The 24,952-nt window shown below is 40.5% G+C and overlaps 1 protein-coding gene across 1 annotated transcript in view; it reads left to right on the top strand.

The window, feature by feature from the left end:
* Window positions 1-24,952, top strand: part of LOC126394434 (protein unc-13 homolog B-like) — a 134,086-nt gene that overhangs the window by 71,632 nt on the left and 37,502 nt on the right. The window contains exons 18-22 of the mRNA XM_050051245.1: window positions 4,262-4,388; window positions 5,018-5,114; window positions 9,732-9,875; window positions 18,642-18,719; window positions 19,018-19,095. Of these exons, the coding sequence (XP_049907202.1) occupies window positions 4,262-4,388; window positions 5,018-5,114; window positions 9,732-9,875; window positions 18,642-18,719; window positions 19,018-19,095 (524 nt within the window). The remainder of the gene's footprint in view (window positions 1-4,261; window positions 4,389-5,017; window positions 5,115-9,731; window positions 9,876-18,641; window positions 18,720-19,017; window positions 19,096-24,952) is intronic.

Here is a 24,952-nt window from a genome sequence, read left to right as displayed (position 1 = left end):
TTGCACAACTCCTATTTAAAAAGGGCTTATAATAGCGACCAGCCACTTATCATGGCGATGTTAAAGGACGTCCTTTTTTGTTGGTGTCTAACGCTGCAATTTTTGAAAGCCTGAAAACAGCCAAGAGCAGGTAGGGACAGGCTCCAGCCCCCCTGTGACCCTGTGTGAGGATGAGCAGTTATGGATAATGAATCAATGAATCAGTGTTTACAGAACAATCTCAGAACTGAGCTAGGAGATAGGAGAAGGAGATTGAACACAGTTACCTAAATGAGGATTCCACTTTGCAATGTTGGCACGTTACTCAGATGATACTCACGTTCACCAAAAAGGTACATTATCTGTATCACTTACAGTCGCTGTGACTCCAGGTCCTGTGAGTCATGATGGAAGCAGATACAACAGTTTCTAACAGTGTGAGAAACAGATAGTGTTGTGTCTATAACAAGATTGATTCCCCCTCGAGCTCTCCACATTATACTGTAAGATATACTTTCGAGATAACTGCACAGACAGCTGTTTCAACTTAGTGAGCCATTTGAAACCTGCTTAGCCAGTCAATATTCTGACTTCTCACTGTGTCTCATATTAGACTTGTAGAAGTTGTAGAAACTATCCTGAAACATTGTTTGGCACTCTGAGGCCTGTGAGACTGAGTTTTGTAGCTGAGTCAGCACTCTGTCAACAAGTTTTTTTTCAAGATGTTTTCTGACTGATTTGATCGCTGACAAGTCCTTCAGGAGACCCTTTTTTAGACTTTTTTCCCCCTGTGTCTAGACAGACTACCCTCCAACTCCACTAGTACTGTGTTTTAATATAATGTTTTTCCACTCTCATCTCTGTCATTTCTTTATCAAACTTGCTCCTCTCTTTTCCTTGAACTCTCATTGGTTTGTTTTGTAATTCTGTTGCCATCTCAGCTCCCTCCACATTTCGCATCCGCAAAGTTGATTTCGAAGCTGGTAAGATGCGTGTGTATGTGTGTATGTGTATTTGTTATTAGTCATCTTTAGCAGAGATTCCCAACCTGTTTTGCACCTTGGACCATTTTTTATATCAACAATGAGAGTCAGTGTGACTCCCAAACATAATTTTTCTCCACAGCCTATCAGTGGCCAGCAAACTGAAAAATAGAGTTATAACACAAGGTCTTCCTTGAGTCCTTTTTTGGGGGGTTAAATACCTGTTCACAAATCATGTAACTTTTGGTTTTGGCATGTTCTGTTTCTTTACTTATCTCACCTCTATAGCGGGCCCCATGGATGAGTCCTAAAACATGGAAATGAGTCAGCATTTTAGCACTCACGATTCCCTTGTCTCAAAGTCAGTGGGTTTTTGAATAGGAATTTGGTTAGATACCTGAAATAAGGTCTGTAGTTAACACAAGCTTTAGAGACCTTCATGTTTTGCTCATGACATAAAACACGTCAGTAAATACCCCACTCATGAATTTTGAAGCTCTTTTGTGTCTTAAAAGGTTGTTGCTAACAAGAGCCAAATGAGAATACAGAACATCATCATGCCGAGCACCGCTTTACAGCCAAGCTGTGGCGGCCTCGTTAAGTCATGCGACCGTGGTGTAGTTCCTTTATGGTCTAACGTTAGCTTTTTACCTCTGGCACTTGCATTTAGGCTTCAAAAATCATAAAAGTGGCGTTCATTTGTGAAGATTATCTTACTGAGCAAAATAAGTATCATAAACGTTTGTTTGCCCTACAGCTTATTTTTTTTGCCATTATCCAAAATCCAACTGAAAAATCCTGTTGGCTTATTGATGAGGGAACTTCCGTGTTAGCCTACAGAAAAACATAATCCCTGGAGCACTCTGTCAGAGAGACAAGAGTGTGCAAAAATGTGCGAGCAAGGAAACTAAACTAAAAAATACTGTCTTTATGTAATTGTAGCTGCTTACAAAATATATTTTAAAAAGCACAAAAAGCAGGTTTTATGTACTGCTCAGTGCTGGAAGGTGCCGATAACAGATTGGTTACCTTGCTTACTGATGACCCACTTTACTTGAGAATCAGTATGTTGATGTTTATGGCGTGAAGTTCAAGGTAATTAGCGCAAAAAGTGTCCCCTAAAGCTGCGGTAGGCCGAAATCTGGAGAAGGCAAAAAAAGGTAGCCAAGCATTCCCCATACATTGACTTATTTAATCCTAAACCATTGAAGAGTTGCGCGTAGCACATTCAGCCTTTCCTTTCCCTTACTCTCTCTGTTTATCAGACCACAAATGAGGCCCCGTTTATACGACAATGATTTCAACTGGAAACTGTAAACTTTAGTTGCGTTTTGGCCGATCGTTTACACGACGGCGGTGTTTTGGGTGTCTGAAAACACAACGTTTTGAAAACAGGTTCCAGAGTGCAACTTTTTGGAAACGGCAGCATCTCCATTGTTATGTAAACTTGCAATATGCAGTTCCGTGCGCATTACGGTTTCAGTCACTAGGCATGCCGACTGTCACAACAACAATGCCGAGCTCTGTTTGTGCTGCTCACCCTGTTGATTTGAAGTGAAGTGTAGATCTGTTACTGTAGCAACTCCACCTCGTCGTCCATCCAGACAAAGTTATCTGTGCATGCTTTCGCCATTGTGTCTTCTTTGTTTTGGTTTGTAATCACCGCGTTGTAGAGGAAGGCGCTTCAGCGCAGGCGCAGGGTGTCATGCCGTGGTGTTGCTTTGCAAATTTACACTGCCACCCATTGGCCTGGCGTGCATACTACAGCGTTTCCAGTAGATTTTGCGGCTCTGTGTGAACGGGGATCGTTTCAATAACGTCGTCATATAAACGCTGAAGTTTTTTAAAATGCAAAGGACAGACTTTTCCATTTTAGAGAAACCGTTGAGACGCCTGAGACAAGAATTAGCTAGCTAGTCACCCCATGGCCCCTCCGCCTCACTCCCTTCCTTTGTGGACAGCTTCAGTAGCAGGAGAGTGGGCAACAGCTACAGATATGGACCTCCGGTCAGCAGCGTTAGCGGCTGAAATTAGACCAGCACAGTCTGTATTTGTAGAACAACCAATAGCATTTCCTGCTATCTGAAATTACCTGTGATTGGCCAAAACCTCCCGTCACGGACTAGATTTTCTAAAGCCTGAAGACAGCCAAGAGGAGGTACAGAGGTCTAGTCTTCTCTCAGAGCACTTAAACTACAGTATGTTCAAAGTTTATCATTTTTACCCAATGAAGCCAAGATAAAAATGCCTACCCAGCTCTAAGGGACATTATTATTAAGGATTTGTATTTCGCTTTTGCTTGCATATGTTTCCTCACAGTCCGTAAGCAAATGAAAGGGTTGGGAACATCTGATCTGTAGGAAAGGAAATGCCACCTTTGCAGTATTTGACATTGTTTATAATTATTTGTTGTTAGACATCCTTAGACATGTAGAAATAGACATTAGCCTCCTTATTGTATAGGTTACACATTTGTTGACATCTTTTCTCTCTTACTGCCATTCCCTGACAAAGGATCACTCTAGATCTACAGAAATATTTTGATGAAAGTACTGTAGTACCTCGATGCGCTGTGCCACCGACTCCTCCACTTTATACTACTGTTTGTTTGTAATGCTGGAGCTGTTCCATAACTGGAGCCCAAAATGAAATCAGTGTGGAGACTTGGACTCCAGGATTGGTCACCTCGCTCTCATTCCTCCATTCCTTTGTTTGTTTGTTGGTTCATGTGACACAAACAACACTGATTGGATTTTGATGAAAGCTGCAGTGAAGAATTTCACCACTGTGTCGAAGCATTTCTGAAATTACGACTGGCCCAAATCACTGTGTGACTGTACTGCAGGATTATTTGTCCGACTCTGACAAGTTATTTTTTTATGTTGTTGTTCCCTGTGATGAATTCAAGGGGACAGACTATGGATGGAGCTCTCTTTGTTCAATGTTTCTTTGTCCATCCATCTGTTACCCTTGAGATATTTTGTAATGCTACCAAGAAAATAATTAAAACTTTGAGGAGTAATGTATCTCAGACCTGTGGTGTGCTGAAGCCTCTGATCAGAGTGGAAATCGGATCTGATATAGATGGATATGCTTATAATTACTGACTCTAATCATCATCTCACTACCTTTCACAGAAAATGTGAAAAACCCATGAGAACACACAAACTTTCAAAGTGTTAAAAATCTCCACCAAGACACTGTAAACTGACTGCTACTGCTGCAGCACACCTCGAGAGATAAATCTGGTGTTTATGTCTCTGTGTTTGTGTGTGTGTGTGTTGATGTCGTTTCTGCAGAACACGAGAAGCATAAACTCTGTAAGACTGCTGACTACATGAACCTGCACTTCAAGGTCAAGTGGCTTTATAACGAGTATGTTAAGGACCTGCCCGCCTTCTCTGACACTGTGCCTGAGTACCCTGCGTAAGAGACTCATACACACACAAACACACACAGTCTTTCTCACTCATTATCTCACTCTTTCCCTGGCTCCTCCAGACAAAACGCAGCTCATCTTGATTCATCATTTCTGCCTTTCTATTGAGATTTTGTCTGTTTTTATATGCACAATAATTGACACACACATCCACACACTCAAAGCTCTCCTCGCTGGGTTTTGACGATAAAAATGTGGACAACAGAGTAATGATTATGATGACAACTTTATTGATACAGCAGCTTTCAAAACAAAATTATGATGTGATTTACATTAATAAAACATAGTCAATGGTAACAATGAGACAGGAAAAATATTAAAAGAACAAACATTTTACAAATTCAGTAAGATAAAATAAAACAAACAAATTAAATGAAACAAGTAAGACATGAGAAACATTTTTTTTAAGATATGTTTTGTAGAAGGGGATTTAAAAGATGTTTCTGAATCTGCAAGCTTTAGAACTAAACAAAACATTTAGTTTGTACTCTTCAAAACGACACTACTTTCATTTGACTAAACAGAATCAGAGCCAGTAGGTTTTTCTCATGTTTTGTGTGTCAACTTCATGCTTCATCAAAGACAGATAATGACAGATTTTTTTTTGTTGTTACAGGTGGTTCCTTCAGTTTGTCCTGGCCTGGCTGGCTGAAAACGAGGAGGTGTCGATGGAGTTCATGCACGGGGCGCTGGAGAGAGACAAGAGGGAAGGGGTGAGTAAAAAAGAGACTAAAATATGGTCCGAAAATTATTCTGTGAAGGTTTTCAGCTCGGCATACGTCTATCCTTCCTTATCCATTAGTTAGGGCTCAGATATTTTTTTGTTCAGTTTAAAAAATGTATTTTAAAGATTTTTTGTGCTCTCGTTTGCACTATTTTCAAAAAGGATAACAAATCAATAACACAAAAATCCAAATGAAAATTAGGTTTTAGAAAATGCTACCGGTAGCACAGACTGTAGTCGAACAACTTAATGGGTGTCTGTGAGATAAACTGTTTTCATCCTGCAGCTCTGTCACTGATTACACCACAGTTTTCAATTATTTATGTTTATTTCTGTGCTAGCAAACTACACAATGTCATTATTGCAATCAGGAGAGACAGAAGAATGAAGTAAAGATAATATTTGTTAAAAAATATGAGTGTACAAATTAACAGCTGATTTGTGCTGATTGAGATTTAACAGAAGTCTTTGGTGATGGAGGGAAGATAAATCCCCCCATGGAGTCCAGACACTGGTGGTGGTGGTGGCTGCTGACTCTGAGGCTGCTGACTGCAGAGGCTGATGAGGCCAATGAATCTGTAAAGACTAGGTGGTGATGGGGAGGTGGAGGGTGCACACGACAGCAGCAAGAAAGAACTACAGCAGAGAAAGAGCCATATTTAAAATGAGGAGCAGTAAGATGAGAGAGAGAAGGTGTGCCGCTGTGCTTAGATTGTCAATCAGCTGATGACTCACTTGACCTGCCCAGACAATGTCACCTAGAGACAGTGAGTGAACATACGTGCATGGAGTGAATGGCAGGGTGAGACAGAAACTTACAGCCTGAGCGTGAGAAGTATTTTTCTTCCTGACTGAACTTTCGCTAGAGCTTCATTATTGGCTGTGGTTATGGAATCAAAAGCAAACATACTCCATGTTTTGGACCTACAATTCCCAAAATTTAAGGGATGTAAACAAGAAGAAAAATGTTGCTATAGAGTCAGTTAGTTAGCTTCAGGCTACAACTAGTTTTTGCGCTACATTTGTTTATATTTAGGCAAATTGCCGCCATTAAAAATATGCTGAATTAGCTATTAGCAGTTCTTTGGATGTACAGACAGCTACCACTGGGTTATTTTGATACTGAAGAAAACTTAAGAATGTGATGACTATCTGGAGTTATGAGGAGCGTTTATTTTCCTCTGATTTCAGAGTGGATTTATAGGTCTTTATTTGCATGGGACATCAAAGGTAACGATATCCCAGAAACATGAAAGTCACACAGAATCTAAAAATATAAGCATCATGTGTTTGTGTTCAGATTTGGCTGAGTTGAATCGAAGAAGTTAGAGTGTGCTGAGGGTCAGACTACAGTAACATTAGCATGCACACTTCCTTTCACCTTACACATATTTTTGCTTCATGATACTACCTCTGAAGGAATATAGGGCGATATAATGAACCTCTATAGACATTAAGCCATATGCATACCTCCGTGTGTATTAAAGGAGGCACAGGGATGATAATAATTTGAAATGGCACCGTCTGAGTGTCATACACTTTAACAGGAAGAACATATAAGTATGTATGAAGCTTTTGTTTACCAATTTTACAAATGACATCATCGACAGTCTCCCCATTGGAAGAAAATTTAGCATATCAGTCTGAAGTTTCAATTTCTTGTTTCCTGTGGACAAAGAAATTGCCTCACCAGACACCAGAATTTAATTAAGGCAATAAAAGGAACAATTTGCAGGCTACTCAGTTAGCGGAGATGAGACATCATGTTTGTGATCTAAGCTATTATGACTGGTGTATTACAACACATATCTTGCATTATTGTAATAAATTCGTAATCCTTTTTTTTCCCGCTAACAATCATGAAATAAGACTCGGGTCACAGTGCTCACAACAAGAAGGAAATTGGAGGGGGGATATGAAAAATAATGGGAAGTGACTCACATAGTAAAAATATCAGAACACAATGATGTTTGAAAAATCCTAATAAACAATCAAAGTGATTTCACTGCCACTGATTAACACTGCTGGATGTTAAAATGTAAAGTTCTCTTTTGCAATTCCTGCTCGTGAATAAAAACTGATACATCTGGTTTATTATAACGTAAAACCTACCCAGGTATACAGCAGAAGCAAATCCAGTATCATATACCAGCAGCTTCCTCACGATTTGCTGTTGTGAAACTCTATTTTTCTAAGTTGTTGAGCGAAAGGAGGTCCAACCGCAGTGGAAAAACTGCTAGCTTTGTACAACGCTGACACCTACAACAGAATGAAAGACAGCACCAGTCTCATGACCTTTTGTTCAAGGATGCTTCAATTGATCCACGTGTAGCAGAGTTCTGCTTTTGCCAGCTGGTCCCAGATTAACAGAATGATGGACAAGTGTTGTCTCTCGACCTCCTGTTGGTCCCAAAGCTTTAATTCATCTTCTGGGAACTCTTCGTGCTCAGAAAGTGTTTTTAGGGCAGAAAAGGCTTTTGGTCACTGAACACTGTGACTGCTTAAAGGCAAGGCAAGGCAATTTTATTTGTGTGGCACATTTCATACACCAGGACAATACAATGTGCTTTACAGGGTAATAAAGATGCGGCAAAGGTAAAAGATCTAGAATTTAAAAAGTACAAATGATACAAGAGGTACAACGTTTTAGGAGTAGGTTTGTACAGTTTAAAGAAGTGTTTCACCTGCATTAAGAGGGTCTTCACACTAAACCATCTATGCCAGAAAACGCATATATGAGAAAAAAGGACTGTGGCATTCGCTTTTGCTCAAGAGGTGGAAAACCTACAATAACCACAATGCACTGCGCAGAACCAGAGCACACCTGCTGGTGGGTGATATAATGTGATCTCATCCGTTGAATTTAAATCAGAGCCCACAACAAAGCCAAGATTTCTAGGGAGTTAAGGTGAGAGTGGTTAGTCCAACTTTCATTCTGTGCTCTCAAAGACAGTTATCTTGGTCTTATCTCTATTTAGCTGGAAACAAAGTTCTTTCTGTCATGAAGATGTGACTTGAACCACTTGAGGACAGGTCCTGAGAGTCTTCTAGTCTTTGCAGTAGAATTGCATGGTCCACAGTATCAAAGCATCACTGAAATCCAACAATACTGAGAGGGAAACGGAAGTGAGGAAAGTAAACAAACAGCTAAAGTCAAGAGGGAGTGAGACCAAAATAACATCCAAGATTATTTTCTGTAGCCATTGAGTTCTTTAGCAGAAAAGTTTCCTTATGGTTTGTCAAGACAGTTTCCTGCTTTCCCTCTTTGATTGATGAATACAGACTATCACCATCTGCTGGTGTGGAGGGGTATTACCTCTCACACAGAACTTACATGCTCGTTGACAGTCAGCTGTAATCTTTGCAGTGTGTCCATGTGCAACTTTTTAGCCGAGATATAGGCGACGAGGCAGGGGGCTTTCATCACCGCTAGTTCTCTGAAGTTGGTTTGGTGTGTCTTGGCAACAAAGGCAACAGGAACTAGCCAATCAGAGGCAGAGTAGGGTGCATCATGCCTTTGCTACAGTAAAAAAAAAAAGTGGTGTCCTGGAGGGTCTCACAGTGTCATTCTGCATGATAATTGGCGATATGCCTTCGTTTGGCAGAGTGGATTTTTGGCAAAGTAGGACATTTTTCAGACTATCGGGGTTTCAAAAAAATGGGCCGTCTGAATGATGGGCAGTGCCCACCTCGTTACTCCCCACGAGAGACACCAAGCTTACAAGTAGGAAGGGAGGATTGACTCAGAGCCTACAGGTGGATGCAGAGGCGCTAAACACTGAAAGGGTGTGCTGGATAAATGTTTCAGTGAGAGGAACATGCTGCGTGAGTGTAGCAGCAGACTCTCAAAAAGCTCACATATTTTTTTAAATGTCATAAAACAAAGCAGGACAGGATGTTTCAGAGACTACTTTAAGCAAATGTTATTTTACTCAGCACACATATTCTCTACCTCTTTACTCTCTTAAGTAGCCTGATGGCACAACTCTTTTAACTTATGGGAGTTTACAAAGAGTCCATTAGAGACAGATTTTATTGAGGAGGCGTTAAGTGCTTATTGGCCCCCTCTGGCTCTTAAAGAATCCGTTATGGATCCATAGACTGTGAGTTTCTCAGAGTAAGAGAGACAGGTCACAGGATACAACGGCAGGACTCGGTCACTTGGGAAATATGTGACCTGGTTCTCCTAACTACCACACCAACCCTCTGGGCACCATTTACATTTCCGTTTGAACTCAAAAGGGACATTTAGCTGGTGAATTTATCTGCAGGAACATATGATTAGTGCAACAGTTCAATAAGCCCCTTATTCCCCGACCAGCAATCCTTTCAGATGAACGATAATAATTGTAATGGTCAGAGTGCCCTGAAATTAAAGTAATTACACAAGAGCACAGCTATGGTAGCTCGGCACAGAAATAAGAATGAGTTTGAGTTATTATTTGATTACAAGAAAGTAGAGAAGGAGACGACGTATGAGTCAGTAAGGAGGTTGTAAGGAACAGTGCTTCATGAATAGAGCAGACTGGAAATGGAGACTTGCTGTTTAAAAGATTAATACCAGTGGGCTAAAATTTTGCAATTTGTCCTCTCTGTCCACCTGCAGTTCCAGCAGACGTCTGAGCATGCTCTGTTCTCCAGCTCAGTGGTGGACATTTTCACTCAGCTCAACCAGAGCTTTGAGATCATCAAGAAGCTGGACTGCCCCGACCCCGCTGTGGTGGCACAATATAATCGACGCTTCGCCAAGGTAAGATATGTAACATAAAAGCCTTGTTTACATAAGTCTGTTCTTTGTACCACTGATCAACCACACATGTTATATCTCTCTGGGATCTTTGTGGACAAGGCTTTGTTCGTTCATTAACTTTTTAGTTTTTTTATAAATCCTGGAATCCATCTGCTATCATCTGATGACCTTAAGTTTCTTGGTACACCAGCCAATATTTCAGGAGATTCAACATAGCTAGCGGATATCTGGGCTTAGACTTTCATGTGTCGTCATTTTGGCTAATCTCTATAAACAAATATTTTCATATGATTGTGGATAAACAGCAACAAGAAAAAGCTAACAAAAAGCTAAATTATTGTCACACGATAGCTGATCAACACATTCTTTGCCGCCTTAACTTTCCTCGTGGTCCCGTTGCGTTTCCCCACTATAACGGCAACCGGCTACGTATCATGCCGACGTTGGAGGATGCCTTTTTTCATTGGTTTCTGGTCACTGCCCAAGCACCGCATTACGACGACTTCGGAGTGAGACCGGGCTTAGCCATTTGGTTCTGAGATTGCATTTTGGCCAGTGCATTCTCCCCCTACATACAGATTGTTTACCTGCTGCTCAAATGTGATTCGTCAATACCACTCGGACTGCAAACAGAAACTAGAGCACTTAAAATTGCAAAATTCAGTCCAATTGCCTAAATATTCTGCATACATGCAAAGATCTGTTTACAGAGACTGTTTTTTTTCCCTCCACGTTGTAAGCACACAGAAAAGCTCTCCTCTGTTTCAAAAAAGTACTGATGATGCGTCAGGTCATTCAATTTACCAATGTGAATTTGCTATAGCTGCGACAAACAAGCATACACCATGCATTACCCCTTTTTGCCAGTTGGCATAAACAGTTGCCTTTCGAACATTTCTTCACCTAATCTTGTGCAAGTCTGTAAACCAGGAAGTCATGCCTCTTTTGTGTTTGGCCACTCCCACTGCCCCCTTCCCTTTTTGAAAAGTAGCATGAGGGTCTAACCTGTGTGCCGGCAGCAACAGAAAGTTTACTTAGAGTCGGGGCTGTCTGGTATCCTGGAGCTGGGGTTTGTGCTGGCTGTATTCAGCTTGCTGCAGCCGTTGACTGGAGGTCTGTCTCCGGAGCTGCTACCTGTTCTCTTCTGGCAGGGTAGTCTGTAGCAGCAGGGAGTGAGGCAGAGGACACACTTCAAGTCGAGGCCCTAGCTAAAGTAAAATGTGAACTTGAAGCAGCACCTATGAGCCTTTGGCTTCGGTTAGCAGGAGGCTAAACTGTTAGCAACGATTTCTCTCCATCTCTAAAATGTGTTTTTTTGCATTTATTTTTAGAGTTTCTTTTTGATAAGTCAACATTTCTTAACTTTTGGCTTGTTTTGCAGTGTAAGCAGTTGTTGCCACTGCTGGAATAGCAACTTTCTCAGCAGGATTCTCCGCCATTGAATCAGGCTTTCACTAAATGGACATCTATATTTGTAGAACAGCCAATAGAAACGCCCTCCCTTTAAAATGACCAGTGATTGGCCAAAGTCTTTCGTCACAGGCTAGATTTTCTAAAGCCAAGAGCCAGAGCCAAGAGCAGGTGTAAAAGTCTAGTGTTCTCTCAAACCACGTGAATTACAATATGATCAAAGTTTATAATGGGATTTTGCCCCAATGACATTGAAATAAAACCGCCTACATCAAAATGCTTTAAATCATAAAGAACTTTACTTACAAAGCTCTTCTTTAGTTGACTTTTTTTGACTCTAGAGTTTTTCGTGCCTTTGAGATATTTGCTGATGAGTTTCAGGTATTTGTTAGCAAAATGTGTACAGTGCAGTGTTTTGTTATTGAACCTTTGATGTAATATTTCTTTCTTGTAATTTAATTTAAGGCAGTTGCTTTTAGGCATAGCCATTAAATCTAACAAACCTTTCTCAGAAGAGTTGTGTGTGCATATATTTCTGTGAGTGTGTGTGTGGTGTGATGGCTCGATCAATATGGGACTCATTAAATAAAGAATGGCTAATGTAAGCCATCACTCTGAGCTGTCCATCTCTCTGTCCCCAACCCTTGACTCCCTTTTCATTTTCTGCACTCCACACGTTAATGTCTCTCTCTACCTTTTCATCTCCTCCCTGTCTTAGTCTTAAGTTTGTTTTTCATCTACTCTTGTAATATCTTGCAGTCTCATTCTTTTATGGACTCTCCGTCTTGTCTTTGCTTTGCCTTCAGATATTTTCCTGTCCATATCTGCCTTTAATCTTCTTTCCATATCTTGCCCAGTTCCTCTCTTTGTCACTTTCCAAGTCCTTATTCTTTCCTTTTTCTTATCCTCTCTTGCTCCTCCTTCTACAGGCCAGGACAGCTATATCTCATTTTGGAAAAGTATGAGATTACAGTAAAAAGACAGACAGCTGCAGTAAAGGAATAAAGGGAGAGACAGAGTCGTACAATGAGAGGAAGCCATACTAAGTAATGCAGGCAGCCGTCCACCCACATGTTTAATGCATGAACATAAGAGGGCCATCTGGCTGACTCAGCAGAAAGTACAGAAATCTCTCACAACGAACCTGAGACGCTGTGAGGTCACAGGGCTGGTTTCTGTCATTTCCTGTCCCCGAGTTAACACCACAACCGATAAATTGACTTGCTGATTTATTTAAAAGTACCCCGTGGAGTTTGTAGTGTGGACAAGCATGACATTCAGCGTTGTGTATCCTTAAGGCCTGAATAAAAACGTCAGATGGATTTCATAATCTTAGTGAACTCTCGCAGATACTTGGAATATTTTAAAACCTGCATTTTTTGCCTTTTTTATTGGTGCAGTGCCTCAACATGCTGAGTAGTAAAAAAAGTGAGGGATATCATATCATTCCTCTCTCTTTTATGTGATAAATACGAGCAATTTTGAGGTAAACACGTCATCTGATTTGCAGGTCTGGGTAGCAACTGATGGTATATAGTGTATATACAGCATTCATCCCTGTAACATTTCAGGCAGTGGTGGAAGAAGTATGCCGATCTTTCACTTAAGTAAAAGTAGCAATGCAGTGTAGAAATACTCTGTTAGAAGTTGAAGTTCTGCATTCCAACTTTTACTTAAGTTAAAGTAGAAAAATATTAACATCAGTCTTATTGGGTTTTACACAGATCAGCCAAAACATCAAAACCACTGACAGGTGAAGTAAATAATATCAAGGTGCTTTCACACCTGCCCTGTTTCAACCGAGCTCAAGTTCATTTGCCCCCTAAGTGCGGTTCATTTGGGCACAGCAATCACACTCAGGTGCGCACCAAAACAACTGGACCGAGACCTTCTTGAAGAGGTGGTCTCAGTCCAGTTACAAACGAACTTTGGTGCAGTTAGTTTGTGGTGAGAAGGTGGTCCGCTTGTAAATGCTGTTGTGAAAACACGAACCAGCTCTAGGCAGTTGTGCAAACTTGTGACAAAATTATTCCCTGATTCGGACAAAAGCAAGACAACTCTGGGTCTGAAAGCACCCTTAATCATGTGCCATGCCATACCACAAGAACTGCTCAGGAATGGCTCAAGGAACTTGAGAAAGAGCTCAAGGTGTCAACCTGGCCTCCAGATCTAAATCTGATCAACCACCTGTGGGAGGTGTTGGAGCCCCACCTTGCAACCCAGCGGATCTGTCAGCATTACCCTGCTGCCACAAGAGGTCCTGTGTCCATGCCTCGACAGGTCAGAGCCGAGTCTGATCCACGGTGGCCTCTCACCTGTTGAGGCATGTACACAGGACCTTTATGGTACAAGCACCTCCCACAAATGCTCCGATGGATTTGAATTGTGAGGCCAGGTCAACACTTTGAGCTCTTTTGTCAGGGTCCTTGAGCTATTCCTGAGTAGTATTTGCAATGTGACATGTGAGAGGGTGTAGTTGGTCTGTAATGGTGTTTGGATTGGTGGTGTGTGTCAAGTGGCATCCACATGAATGCCAGAACCCAAGGTTTCCCAGCAGGATATTTCACTGTAATGTGATGACAGAGTGGTTTTAATGCTGTGGCTGATCAGTCTACTTACTGATTCATTACAGTTTTTCTCGATTGCTGACACATGCTTATTGAAACTGGGCTCCAACTGATCTTCATCATCGCCTTCTTAGCACAACGGAAGTCTTCTTTTGCAAATGTGTTCACACTTTGTTTTAGGTTTCACACATTTTCACACACACAGTTCGCACAGATCTCATTGAAGGACCACAAACTGTGTTGAATAAACTGTGTTAAACAAAAGGAAAAAATGTATTCATAGCTGATAGAAATACATGCATAATTATGAATCTCTAATGCACCTGTGTGAAAATCTTTGGCACAACTATTCGATCAGCTCGCAGTTCTTAACCATCTATAAAAGATGCCACCGCTGTGCTGCTGTAAGCATGGCTCAAAGAGGCCAAAGGCACGTAAAAATGATAAGTATTCTATCAGTATTTCAACAGGGCGTCTCTAAATTGCAGAGTGCAGCAGGGTTTGTTTTCTCTCCTCAGATCATCTGTGGAGAAAAGCATACAGTTTTATGCTGATATATGCTTGCTTGTCTTTTGTGGCACATAGCACTGTGAAGTATCAACATGGTTCAGGCGTACAGCACAAGTCAAGGTTGAACTCATATTGATAGCTGTATTTTGTATTTTGTCGTCTATTATGGAATTGATTGATTGAAAGAATACATTTATTATACACACAAAAAATAAAACTATGCACACAGCTCTGAAACTTGAAGATCATGTATCAACAACAAACCTCTGAACTACAGAAGTCTATTGTAGATTAAAGAGACTCAAAACACAGGATTGGACATTTGAGGGTTTACTCGCGAGAAAGCCAAAGAATTAATACATTATGACAATTTATAGTGTTTGACAAACAAGCAGTATCAGGTGACACACCTACAGCTTTCCAGAACGCATGAAAAGGTGTTTCCTGTCACTTAAGCTACTGTTTTTCTGTTATTCAGACAACCAGCTGTGAGAGCAATTCAGCAGAATCATGCCAGATCATTTAACTGAAGTCACGTCAGGATAATGAGTCTATGTCAGGTCACGTACACCATATATTCACACAATAAGAGTTTACGCCAAGTCACCTACGCTATACGTCTAAGCATAATTTCATTGTTTTCACTCAAATACAAATTCTAAATCACATTTTTGCAAAACTCTAAATACAAATTTCACCTTTTAGCACACTTTTTAAACCTGAAAAAACACTGGCCTTCAAAATGTTACACCCTAATTGCCAATTGGTCTCACTCACATCGCAGCTGTTCGAACACAATTGGCAAAACACTCCAATCATCTGTCACAGCATTAAAGATGCCTCAGGCGAACTCTGCTGTGTTTGGGGAAAAATGGAACAGCCTAGGAAACAGAGAAGAAAGGCCTACATGAAAATATGCTAGCTGTGTGTCATTTTGGTGGAAAGAATCTGTTTTGAGAAGAGAGGACATGGTTTTAAGTGCAGTGTTTCATTTTGTTAGAGATCTGTGGAGTTTTGACAAAATGGTTAACTCTTTTCAGTTTTGCGTTTAGAGTTCAGAGAAATTGAGCTACAGTTTCAGGGAATGCATTTATATGATGAGGAAAGAGTGTAATTTGACCAGATGTTTTTTTGTTGCCTGTTTTTTTTTATTATTTTTTTTATAAATGTTGGATCTTTTCTAAACAAAATGTGTCATTTTGGCCAGCAACTTAAAATTCAGGCCCGTATGTGATTGGACAGATGTGTTTGTATTAGCCATCTTAAATTGCAAATTAATTAAAGCACCAAAATTACATGTAGTGGAGTAAAGAGTACAATATTTGCCTCTGAAATGAAGCGGAGTAGACATATAATGCAGCAGAAAACTGAAATACTCAAGTGAAGTACAAGTATCTCAAAGTATTTCAGAGTCATGTAGTTACTTTCCAGTTCCCACCCACCCTTTTTCTCCAGGCTCTCTGGCTTCCACAATCCAAAGACATGTTAGGTTAGGTTAATTGTTCGTAGGTGTGAATGTGAATGGTTGTCTGTCTCCATAGCCACTTGGACTTTACCACTGCACAGAAAAAATGCTAACACCCGCTAACCTCTGTTTTTTTTTAATGTTTTTGTTTTTTTCGTCGTTGTTTCTTTTACAACTTATAAAACTCAAATATACTGGTAGATAGACAATACATAAACTTTAAGTTAATGTTTTTTTAGCATAAAAAAAACAAAACACAAAAAAAAAGAAAGAAATGTAATGGGAAAGGTTATAATTGGCGTTCACATGCAGGTCAAATGACTCTGAAGTAGTCATGGGTATTTATCAGCTATGGCTCCAATCGGCATTGATGGAAACTCAGCACCCGGGATAAACGCGTTAATTTTAGTCCCTCTACCAGCGATATGCAATGACGGACCACCACGAAATACCGTCCATCACCACCCAAGCAGCGCTCAAACATCCAAATTCTGCATCGAGTTTGAAAGAGAGACTAAAAAGTAAGAGATATATAAAAAGAAGTCACCACCGTAAGGTTTTCACAGCCCCCCATGCTGCTGGCTACCGTGTACTATCCTGTTTTCCGACCTGTTTGTGGTGTTGAATGTGACCCACTAAAAGAACCCACACACACAGACACAGAAAGGCATACTCATCTGCTGCAGAGCCATGTACACAGCTGTGGGCTACTGGCAATTGGAAAGGTGTCTATTGCCTATTTTTAGTGGGTTTCCCATGTTTAAAAAACCCCACATACACATGCTAATTGTGGTGGAAGTATAGTCTAGGGTGTACCCTGATAGGCTCCAGCCCCCCTGCCCCACAGCCCTGAATGGGATAAGCGGTTACGGATAATGGATGGATGAATACTTTCCACTACTGCATTCAGTGTGTCCTCATGTAAATGATGAGATTACTGCTCAACAAGCACTGCTCTACAGTGCAACCAGTGGTCAGAAACTCCACAGAGTACCTTTAAAATTCTGAACACGGAGGAGGAAACTTTTCAGTGTGATTGACGTTTCTGATCCACTACCTGTCCCTGTCTGCAGGATCTCAAACTGTTGGTGTATTCTGGATAAACCTTTGTAATGTCATGTGTGAAAAGCCCAAGATAATAGCTGTCTCGGAGATAGTAAAGTACCCAAAGTCGCTCTTGCTGGTCTGCCTGATTTATACCGTGCCACACCTCAGACACATGATGTATGACTCCTTATTAAGCACAGTACACTTTGTGTGAAGGTTAGCCAACTAAACTGGCAACTCAGTGTCCAATTTGATCCATAGAGTGAACAGTAAATGATAGATTAGTCGAAGGAAAGAAATATGATGAGTTTTCCTCTTATAACGAGGAGAGTGTTTTCATTAAAAATAGAAATAGAACTGGCATGTTGCGTGTGACAGCTAAGAGCCACCATGGCTGGACACGTAAAGAAGATGGTGCCTGGAGAAACTGATCATCAACAGAGATCCAAAAGGAAAAATATGTCCCTTGAGTTCCGCCTACAGTCTTTGATTGGCAGGAGGATTGTTGCAAAAACAAAAATTAGCACATAACACTTAAGATACGTTGCCAAATCAACAAACACAAAATACTTTCTGTAATCAGGCAGGATGACAGTGGTACCAACGAGTCACTCTGTCACTCCCAACAAATCCAGTTTTGTCCGTTGGAACTCTGAACAAACATACTGGCTGCCTACTAAAGGACTCATTTGTTTTGTCCTGCTAGTTTCCAACCATGAGGAATTGTCATCAGATATCAATACCCATCTCCACATATCCAGAGGTCCTTTAGATCTGCATGCAGAGCTGTACACAGGGGACTTGGACATGGACCAAAATGAGGACCCAAAAATGAGGACTGGAGATGTGAGACTTGCTTGAGACTTGACTCCCCTAAGACTTAACTTATTGAAGTCTTGAAAGCAAAAAAAAAGAAAAAAATTAAAGTATCAAGTGAAGTTAGTACTAATTTGTCATATAATCCAGAATATCGTTAATACAGAAATACCCTGAGATATTGTGATAATATTTTAGGGCCATATCAACCACCCCTACTCGTCACTACCAACTAATAATAATAATAATAATCTTTATTCATAAAGTGCTTTTCAAAACAGAGTTACAAAGTGCTTTACATGTCAGTAATTTAAACAGAAAAGACATGAAAAACAACAACTTTTAAAGGAACTGACAAACACTTCAGTGTATAAAAACTGAGGAAATTAAAGACAGTTTGAATTAACTTAAAACTCAAATAAAATCAGGAAAGGCTCTCAGATAAAAGTGTGTTTTAAGAAGAGACTTAAAAGAGATCACTGACCCGGCCGACCTGATTTCCTCGGGCAGATTGTTCCAGAGCCTCGGAGCCCTGACAGCAAACACTCTGTCCGGACGTCTGGAACAGACATAAGACCTCTGCTGCCCGAGGACCTCAAAGTACGTCCTGGTGTGTGCAGTACTAAGAGGTCAGCGATATAGCTGTGAGAGAGACCATGAAGGGCCTTAAAAGTAATCAGTAAAATCTCCAAATCTTTTCTAACACACACTGGGAGCCAGTGTCAAGAGGCTAGAAGTGAACCGATGTGATCATGTCTCCGCCTGCAGCTCTTTTAGCAAAAGACAGAGACATTTTCAGCCGTGACAGTGTGAATATTTGAGTTCAAACAGCAGCGTTCTCGCCTGATCAAACAAGTCAAACTAGAGGAGTAAATACCAGTGTTCAGATCCACCACCCCAGAAGTTCCCAGAGTAAACATGTCCTACGTGTGTGTTATCTTGTTTCCACAGACGATCACCAAAGTGCTGCTGCAGTACTGTGCCCTGCTAGCCAAGAGCTTTCCCTCCTACTGTGAGAAGGAGAAGATAGTGAGTACTGCTGCGTCGCCACTCTGCTGCCACTCTGTGCTCTTCTCCGATTTGGAGAGAGACCAAACACTTTGAAAGCTAGTGCACTCTCTGTGGAGTGGATTAATATTTTAGTTACTGCTGCCCACTTCTGTGGCTCTTTTACATCTATCTCTATTGTTTTTTCTTACTTTTCTTATTTCATCTTCCTGTTTCCTTATATTTCATTCATTTGCTCTTTTCTCTCAACTCTGTTTCCCTCCTTTTGTTTTTTCTCGACCACCTGCCCCCATTGTCCCCCTCATCTGTCATCCTCCAGCCCTGCGTGCTGATGAACAACATCCAGCAGATGAGGGTCCTGTTGGAGAAGATGTTTGAGTCGATGGGAGCAAAACAGGTGAGCAATAACAGATGAGCACACACGCATATCACTTGTCCTGCACCAGTGGTTTTTAATCATCTGCCATGGAGACCTGAGAGTTTCTCATTTCATCCTGCAGCCACTGATGAGGTCTTTCTCTCCGGTTTGAGGTCAAAATGTTGAAATGAAAACGGGCAGTGTTTTGGGTCTTAAGAGAACAGGACTGAAATCTGCCACCCTTCACTGTGGCATCATTATCATGTGAAAGACAAGCCCTGGTAGTACACACAGCAGGATAATGTAACTCATGTGAGAGGGTTATTTTTCAGACCAGAGCATGGTTTGAAAATAAGAAACTGTTCAAATGCTTTTTCAAGCTTAAATGGCAACAAAATCATCAAATAAGCTTGCAAGCTCGTCACGTATGGCAAAGATTGTTCTCAGTTCTGTTCTCACAAACGGTGGCAACGCAGTGTTGTTGCATTTACACCAGAGAGGAGAAAACTAATCAGGGTCTCATTTGGAGCAGCCAGGATTAATTTAAAGTGAGAACATGCATTTTAAACCTCCCGTTACAAAGATTTCCCAACCTGTTCTGCCTTGTTTTTGTGTCTTAGTGACTAACGGAGACAACAGTTTTTTGAAATTGGTCCATTATTGACCAAGACACAGGCTGAAATGTAACGTTAATGGGCAATTGCGCACTGTCAGTTTACGTCTACTAAAAGTGCTTGTTTTTGCCACTGACAGGCTCAGATTGTTTTTCTAAATCAGTGGTTTGTGTCATGGCACACCATTTGAGAACCACCGCTCTAAATGCCTGACATTATTGAAAGAATCCTATACAGATAGACTTTTTTTTATTAGAGAATAAGATCCTTTTTGTTTAAACAGAAACAACCCCAAATCTCTATAGTCAATCCCACCTGACTCCATTCAAATAAACTGTTTATTTTATCATCGTGAAACACACTTTATTCAAAGTCAACAGAGACAAAATAAGACTCACAGGAGCCATCTTGGTTTGTCTTTCTGTTGTTTTAACAATGACCAACCCTAGTTTGGTGGAAATGAATCCTAAATTCAAGCAGTTAGATCTGAAAATATGCTGCCTCTATACACACTAAACTTACTGTTTATTTAAATGGAGTCTGGTGTGTTTGGGGATGGCGATTTCAGAATGATTCTGGTTAGACAAGAAGGATTTGTAACACTTTACTTGAAGGTATCTACATAAGAGTGACATGACACTGTCATAACTATGACATGACACGGTCATGAACCTGTATGAACATTATGTACATGTCATAAACGTTTATGGCTGCTGTCATTAAGTGTCATTCGGTTTTTGTAATGACAAGTTGACATTGCGTGGGTTGTCTTGATTATGACAAGTTGACATTAATTAAAGTGACTTTACTAGAAGTTGTCTTTGTCATGACAAGTTGACTTTAAATTTGTTTGGGATGTCCTTATTATGACAACTTGACATTAACCAGGATGACATTACCAGAAGATATCTTTGTCATGACAAGTTAGCATTAACAAGAAATGCACCTCTTTTTGTGTTTATGACAAGTTGACATAATGATTTATACAAAGACATCTTCTGGTAATGTCATCCTGGTTAATGTCAAGTTGTCATAATAAGGACATCCCAAACAATGTCAACTTGTCATTACAAAAACTGAATGACACTTAATGACAGCAGTCATAAACATGTATGACATGTACATAATGTTTATGACAAGTTCATGACAGTGTCATGTCATAGTTATGACAGTGTCATGTCACCCTTATGTAGATACCTTCAAATAAAGTGTTACCAAAGGATCTTGCTCTCTAATTGAAACATCTTTTTCAGCAGGGATTCTTTCCATAAGTTGTCACACCTGTCAAAGCCTGTCAGTGTCAGAAACAAACAAGCTGCAACGTGGTTACATTAGTCACTAAGACAAAACGTGTGAAAACAGGGTTGAAAAATACCTAACTTACTCTTTAACAACATGTCAATTGGACTGAAATGCTCTGATATCTTGATGGCTATTTGAGACACTGATGTTTTTTTTTTCATCAGCAAAATGAAAGGATCTCAGAGGCTGTTAGAAAAATCTGCGAGCAGGAAATAAACAATGTTGTTAAATCAGAAAAATGTTGCAAACAGGTGAAAAACATTTTCAACAATCTCAAGGTTTTCAGAATCACAGCTAATCCAATAACTGTGTCTGGATTTTCAAATATCTGTCTGCTGTGTGCTTTATTTGTGAGGTTACAGACATGCACACCATTGGTTTTTTCAAATGGTGCTGGAGAAGCTACAATCCTGTTGGTATTGGTACGTTCCACTACATAGACAAACCTATATGGGTCAACTCACCGTCCTCCAGGTGTGCCCTAATTAATGGAGCCATTTCATATGAATTTGGGTTCATCGGTTGCTACCAGGAGAAGCAGCAGAGTTGGATTCTTTTTGTGCATACTGGAATTTTTTTTCTGTGTTTGTGCTGAACCTGCAGCTGTTTCATATTTCAAATCTTTTTTTTATTTTATTTAACTCATATTTAACCAGGTTAAATCCCAGTGAGATCCTAGATTTCACCTGGGCGATAAAATGTTACTGACAAACAACCATAACCACAAGAACACATAGAAGATGTACATTAACCTGTCAAAATACCTACCTACATATACAGTGACAAGCACCAACAGATTGAGTCACCATTGTTCTAATAAGAGCCTGAGGCGCAGACAATTCTCAGGGTTTCAGTCTTTTTGAAGACTATTCCAAGTGAAGGGAGCAGAGCACATAAAAGCCTTCTTTCCCAGCTCAGTCCGTGCTCTTGGAACAGACAACAAGATCCCAACCCATCTTGTGATCTCAGACTATAACTAAAGTCAGATCTCTGTGCAATCAAAGAGCAATAAAAAAGAATGAAACTTGGAAGAAGAAGAAGTGTAGTTGTAACCTTTCATGTGCAATGTGGAAACCCTGAAAAATAGAGTTGTATTTAGTGCGGGAGTAAATCTGTAGTTTGAGTTCCCCCTCTCGTATTTCTCCTTTGATATTCACTTGACTTTTCACTCCTGCTTGAATATAAAGTAACCTTGCTGATATATTTTTGTAATAATGAGAGTGTAGAAGCATCTATAACTAAGCGTAGCTTGTTAAAGTCATTTGTTTGGATGAAGGTTCAGCAGGTGAAGAATAATGTGTGCTGCAAGTTAATTTAAGTAAGGTGAGAATAAGTGTGTGTGTTTCCCTCTACAGATAACTGCTGAGGAGGAGAGGGTATGTCTAGGTTTCTTTTTTGCCCTCGCTCCCCTTTCCCCTGTTGCTCCTGGAACACAAACATCTGAAATAAATAAGTTCATTAAAGCAAAAACCCGCCGTGAACCTCCCGTCAAACCTCTTGTTACCCAGCAGCATATGTGTCTATTTTTAGTTTGATCCCAATTTACTCATAAACAAGAGATCAACTTGAACTCTTCTCCTCCTCCTCCTCCTCCTCCTCCTCCTTCATAGACTCCTAGTTTTCACTCCCAGAAACAAACGTTGGTTTCCTTCTCTCCACCTGATAAAACGTATGTAAAAATAAATACTGTGTTTTTCACTGTGGTGCTGCTTCTCTCCAAAAGCTTGAGAACGAGGAGGAACCTGAGGAGTTAGATGAGGAGGTGGGTCAACCTGTGGCTCCGTCACAACCTCAGACATCATTGTTCAGTTTGGATAAAATTACTTTTAGTGGTTTTAAACTGGATTGACTGAAAACTAAAGAAATACCAGAAGACTACTTCATTTTTCTTTTTTTATCTTTATGATCAATAACTTTTCTTTTTAAATATCAGATATATTAAATGGCCAAAAGTATGTAGACACCCAAATATTACATCACATCTCCACCAGATTTTTGAAGTGGCTGCAGGTGTTTGCTCCCAGTCAGCTGGAAGAGCATCAGTGAGGTCCAGCACTGATGTTGGGTGATCAGGTCTGGCTCACAGTTGATGTTTCACCTCATCCCAAAGGTGTAGAGTAGAGTGGAGGTCAGGGCTTTGTGCAGACCAGTCAAGTTCTTCCACACCAAATTAGGAGAGCCATTTCTTTAACTGGCCTTGTGCATGGGGAAACAGCAAAGAGACATAGACGAAGCACACGATTCTGAAATAAGATCTCTGTCACTCTGTCGCTTTGTCACACCCCTTTGCTTCTCATAGTGACATACAGGTCACCCTCATCTGTGTGATGCACAGCTGTAACACATGCTTAATGTTGTGAAGCGGGCGTGGTAAGGTTTAGGTGACAAACCAGTTGGTTAGCTTTCGAAAAAAGATCATGTTTTGGCTTAATACGTAGGTTTTTAACACAACGCAACGTGGCGTAAATACATCAGGCAGGTGAATGACGACATTGTGCGATGACTGTATGTACGTTAAAACAACAATGAATTTTGGTTTCACACGGGACACTAACCTTCTGATTCTATATGCTACATCAGCGGCTCTCAGCATCAAGTAATGCCCGGATGGGTTTATATTAAAGTTAGCTGACAGCCCAGTGCGTCTCATAAAGATTCCAGAGGCTGCCTTTGACAGGGGCGTGACAGAGCGTCGGTATTTGATGCCCTGGTAATGAGAACAGGCTGTGCTGACACATTAAGAGTTCGCCTTTGTTGCACTGTGCTAAGAGAGCCCGAAACCATGAAAAACAGACACAAAAAGAAAGATTTACAAACAGGGATGTCTGCATACTTTGGGTTTATAGTGTATTTGTAGCATCTGTGGTTCTTCCACCCGTTTTCACTGTAAGAAAATGTTTATAACCAAATTCATCTACAGTGCCTGTCACAGTCAGCCAGCTTCACATGAGCCATGTCCTTACAAAATCTCAACAGAGTAACATTTGTTAGACTGTCTCTTCTGTTTTTCCTTTCTTTCTTTATGTCATCACATTTTCTTTATCCTACATTTTATATAATTTATTTTATTTCCACACCATCTTCACCAGGCCATCACTGACAATGAAGGAGAGGATGACATGGTGGGTAGCTGCTGCAAAAAAACATCAAAATCAGTGTCATATAATTTACTTAAATGTCATTTATTATTTTTTTAAATTCTTTTTCTGTCATCTCACCTTCTTTTCTTACTGTTTTGTCCATTTCAACTCCAGTCTGCCTGCTCAGACTCAGAGGGATCTGAGGTAAGAGAGAATAAAGGAAAGAAAAAACTAACAGACAAGGGGAAAAAATGTTTATATTATAATAATCTCAATATTTGTGAGGAAGCTAGAAACTGGAAATTTCATAACTTTTTAGCATCTATTTGTCTCATCAAAGTCTGAATTTGACTTGTTTTTATTGCTGGTTAATGACTAGAGTAAAACACATTTAGACCTACAAGCTGCCCAGTACGTCACCTTACCAGTGGGGTCTTGTTTTTAGGTATTTGTTTTTATTAGTGTCTCATTCTGTGAGTTTTAAATGCTTAAGAGGAAAGCAGCACGACTGCCTGGGATTTCTACGAACCCATTAGTGCAAGAAAACAGCGCTCTGGGACACGATGAATGCATGATATGTTAGTGTAACTCCTCCAGTTTTATATGCCTATTTGGTTGCAATTCTACCTGCATTTAAAAATAGATATGCAAATGGGATTGTGGGCGCTCCCATAGATGTGAAAGAGGTACGAAAAATAGTGTGTACAGAGGCAAAAACAGAACAAAAGGAAATAAAGCACAAAACGGGTAATGTGCTAGCCTGCCTAATCTCCTCAGGCAGAGAATTCCAGAGCCGCGGGGCCTTGATGGCAAAGGCCCGGTCACCTTTAGTTACCAGCCTTGATTTAGGGACGACTGGTGAGGGTAGGCTTGAGGATCTCAGGTCATGACTTGGAGCAC

This window comes from Epinephelus moara, chromosome 8, assembly GCF_006386435.1.
Source record: "Epinephelus moara isolate mb chromosome 8, YSFRI_EMoa_1.0, whole genome shotgun sequence".
Taxonomy (NCBI): domain Eukaryota; kingdom Metazoa; phylum Chordata; class Actinopteri; order Perciformes; family Serranidae; genus Epinephelus; species Epinephelus moara.
The sequence above is the reverse complement of the archived record's forward strand: the minus strand, read 5'-3'. Positions and strand labels throughout refer to the sequence as shown.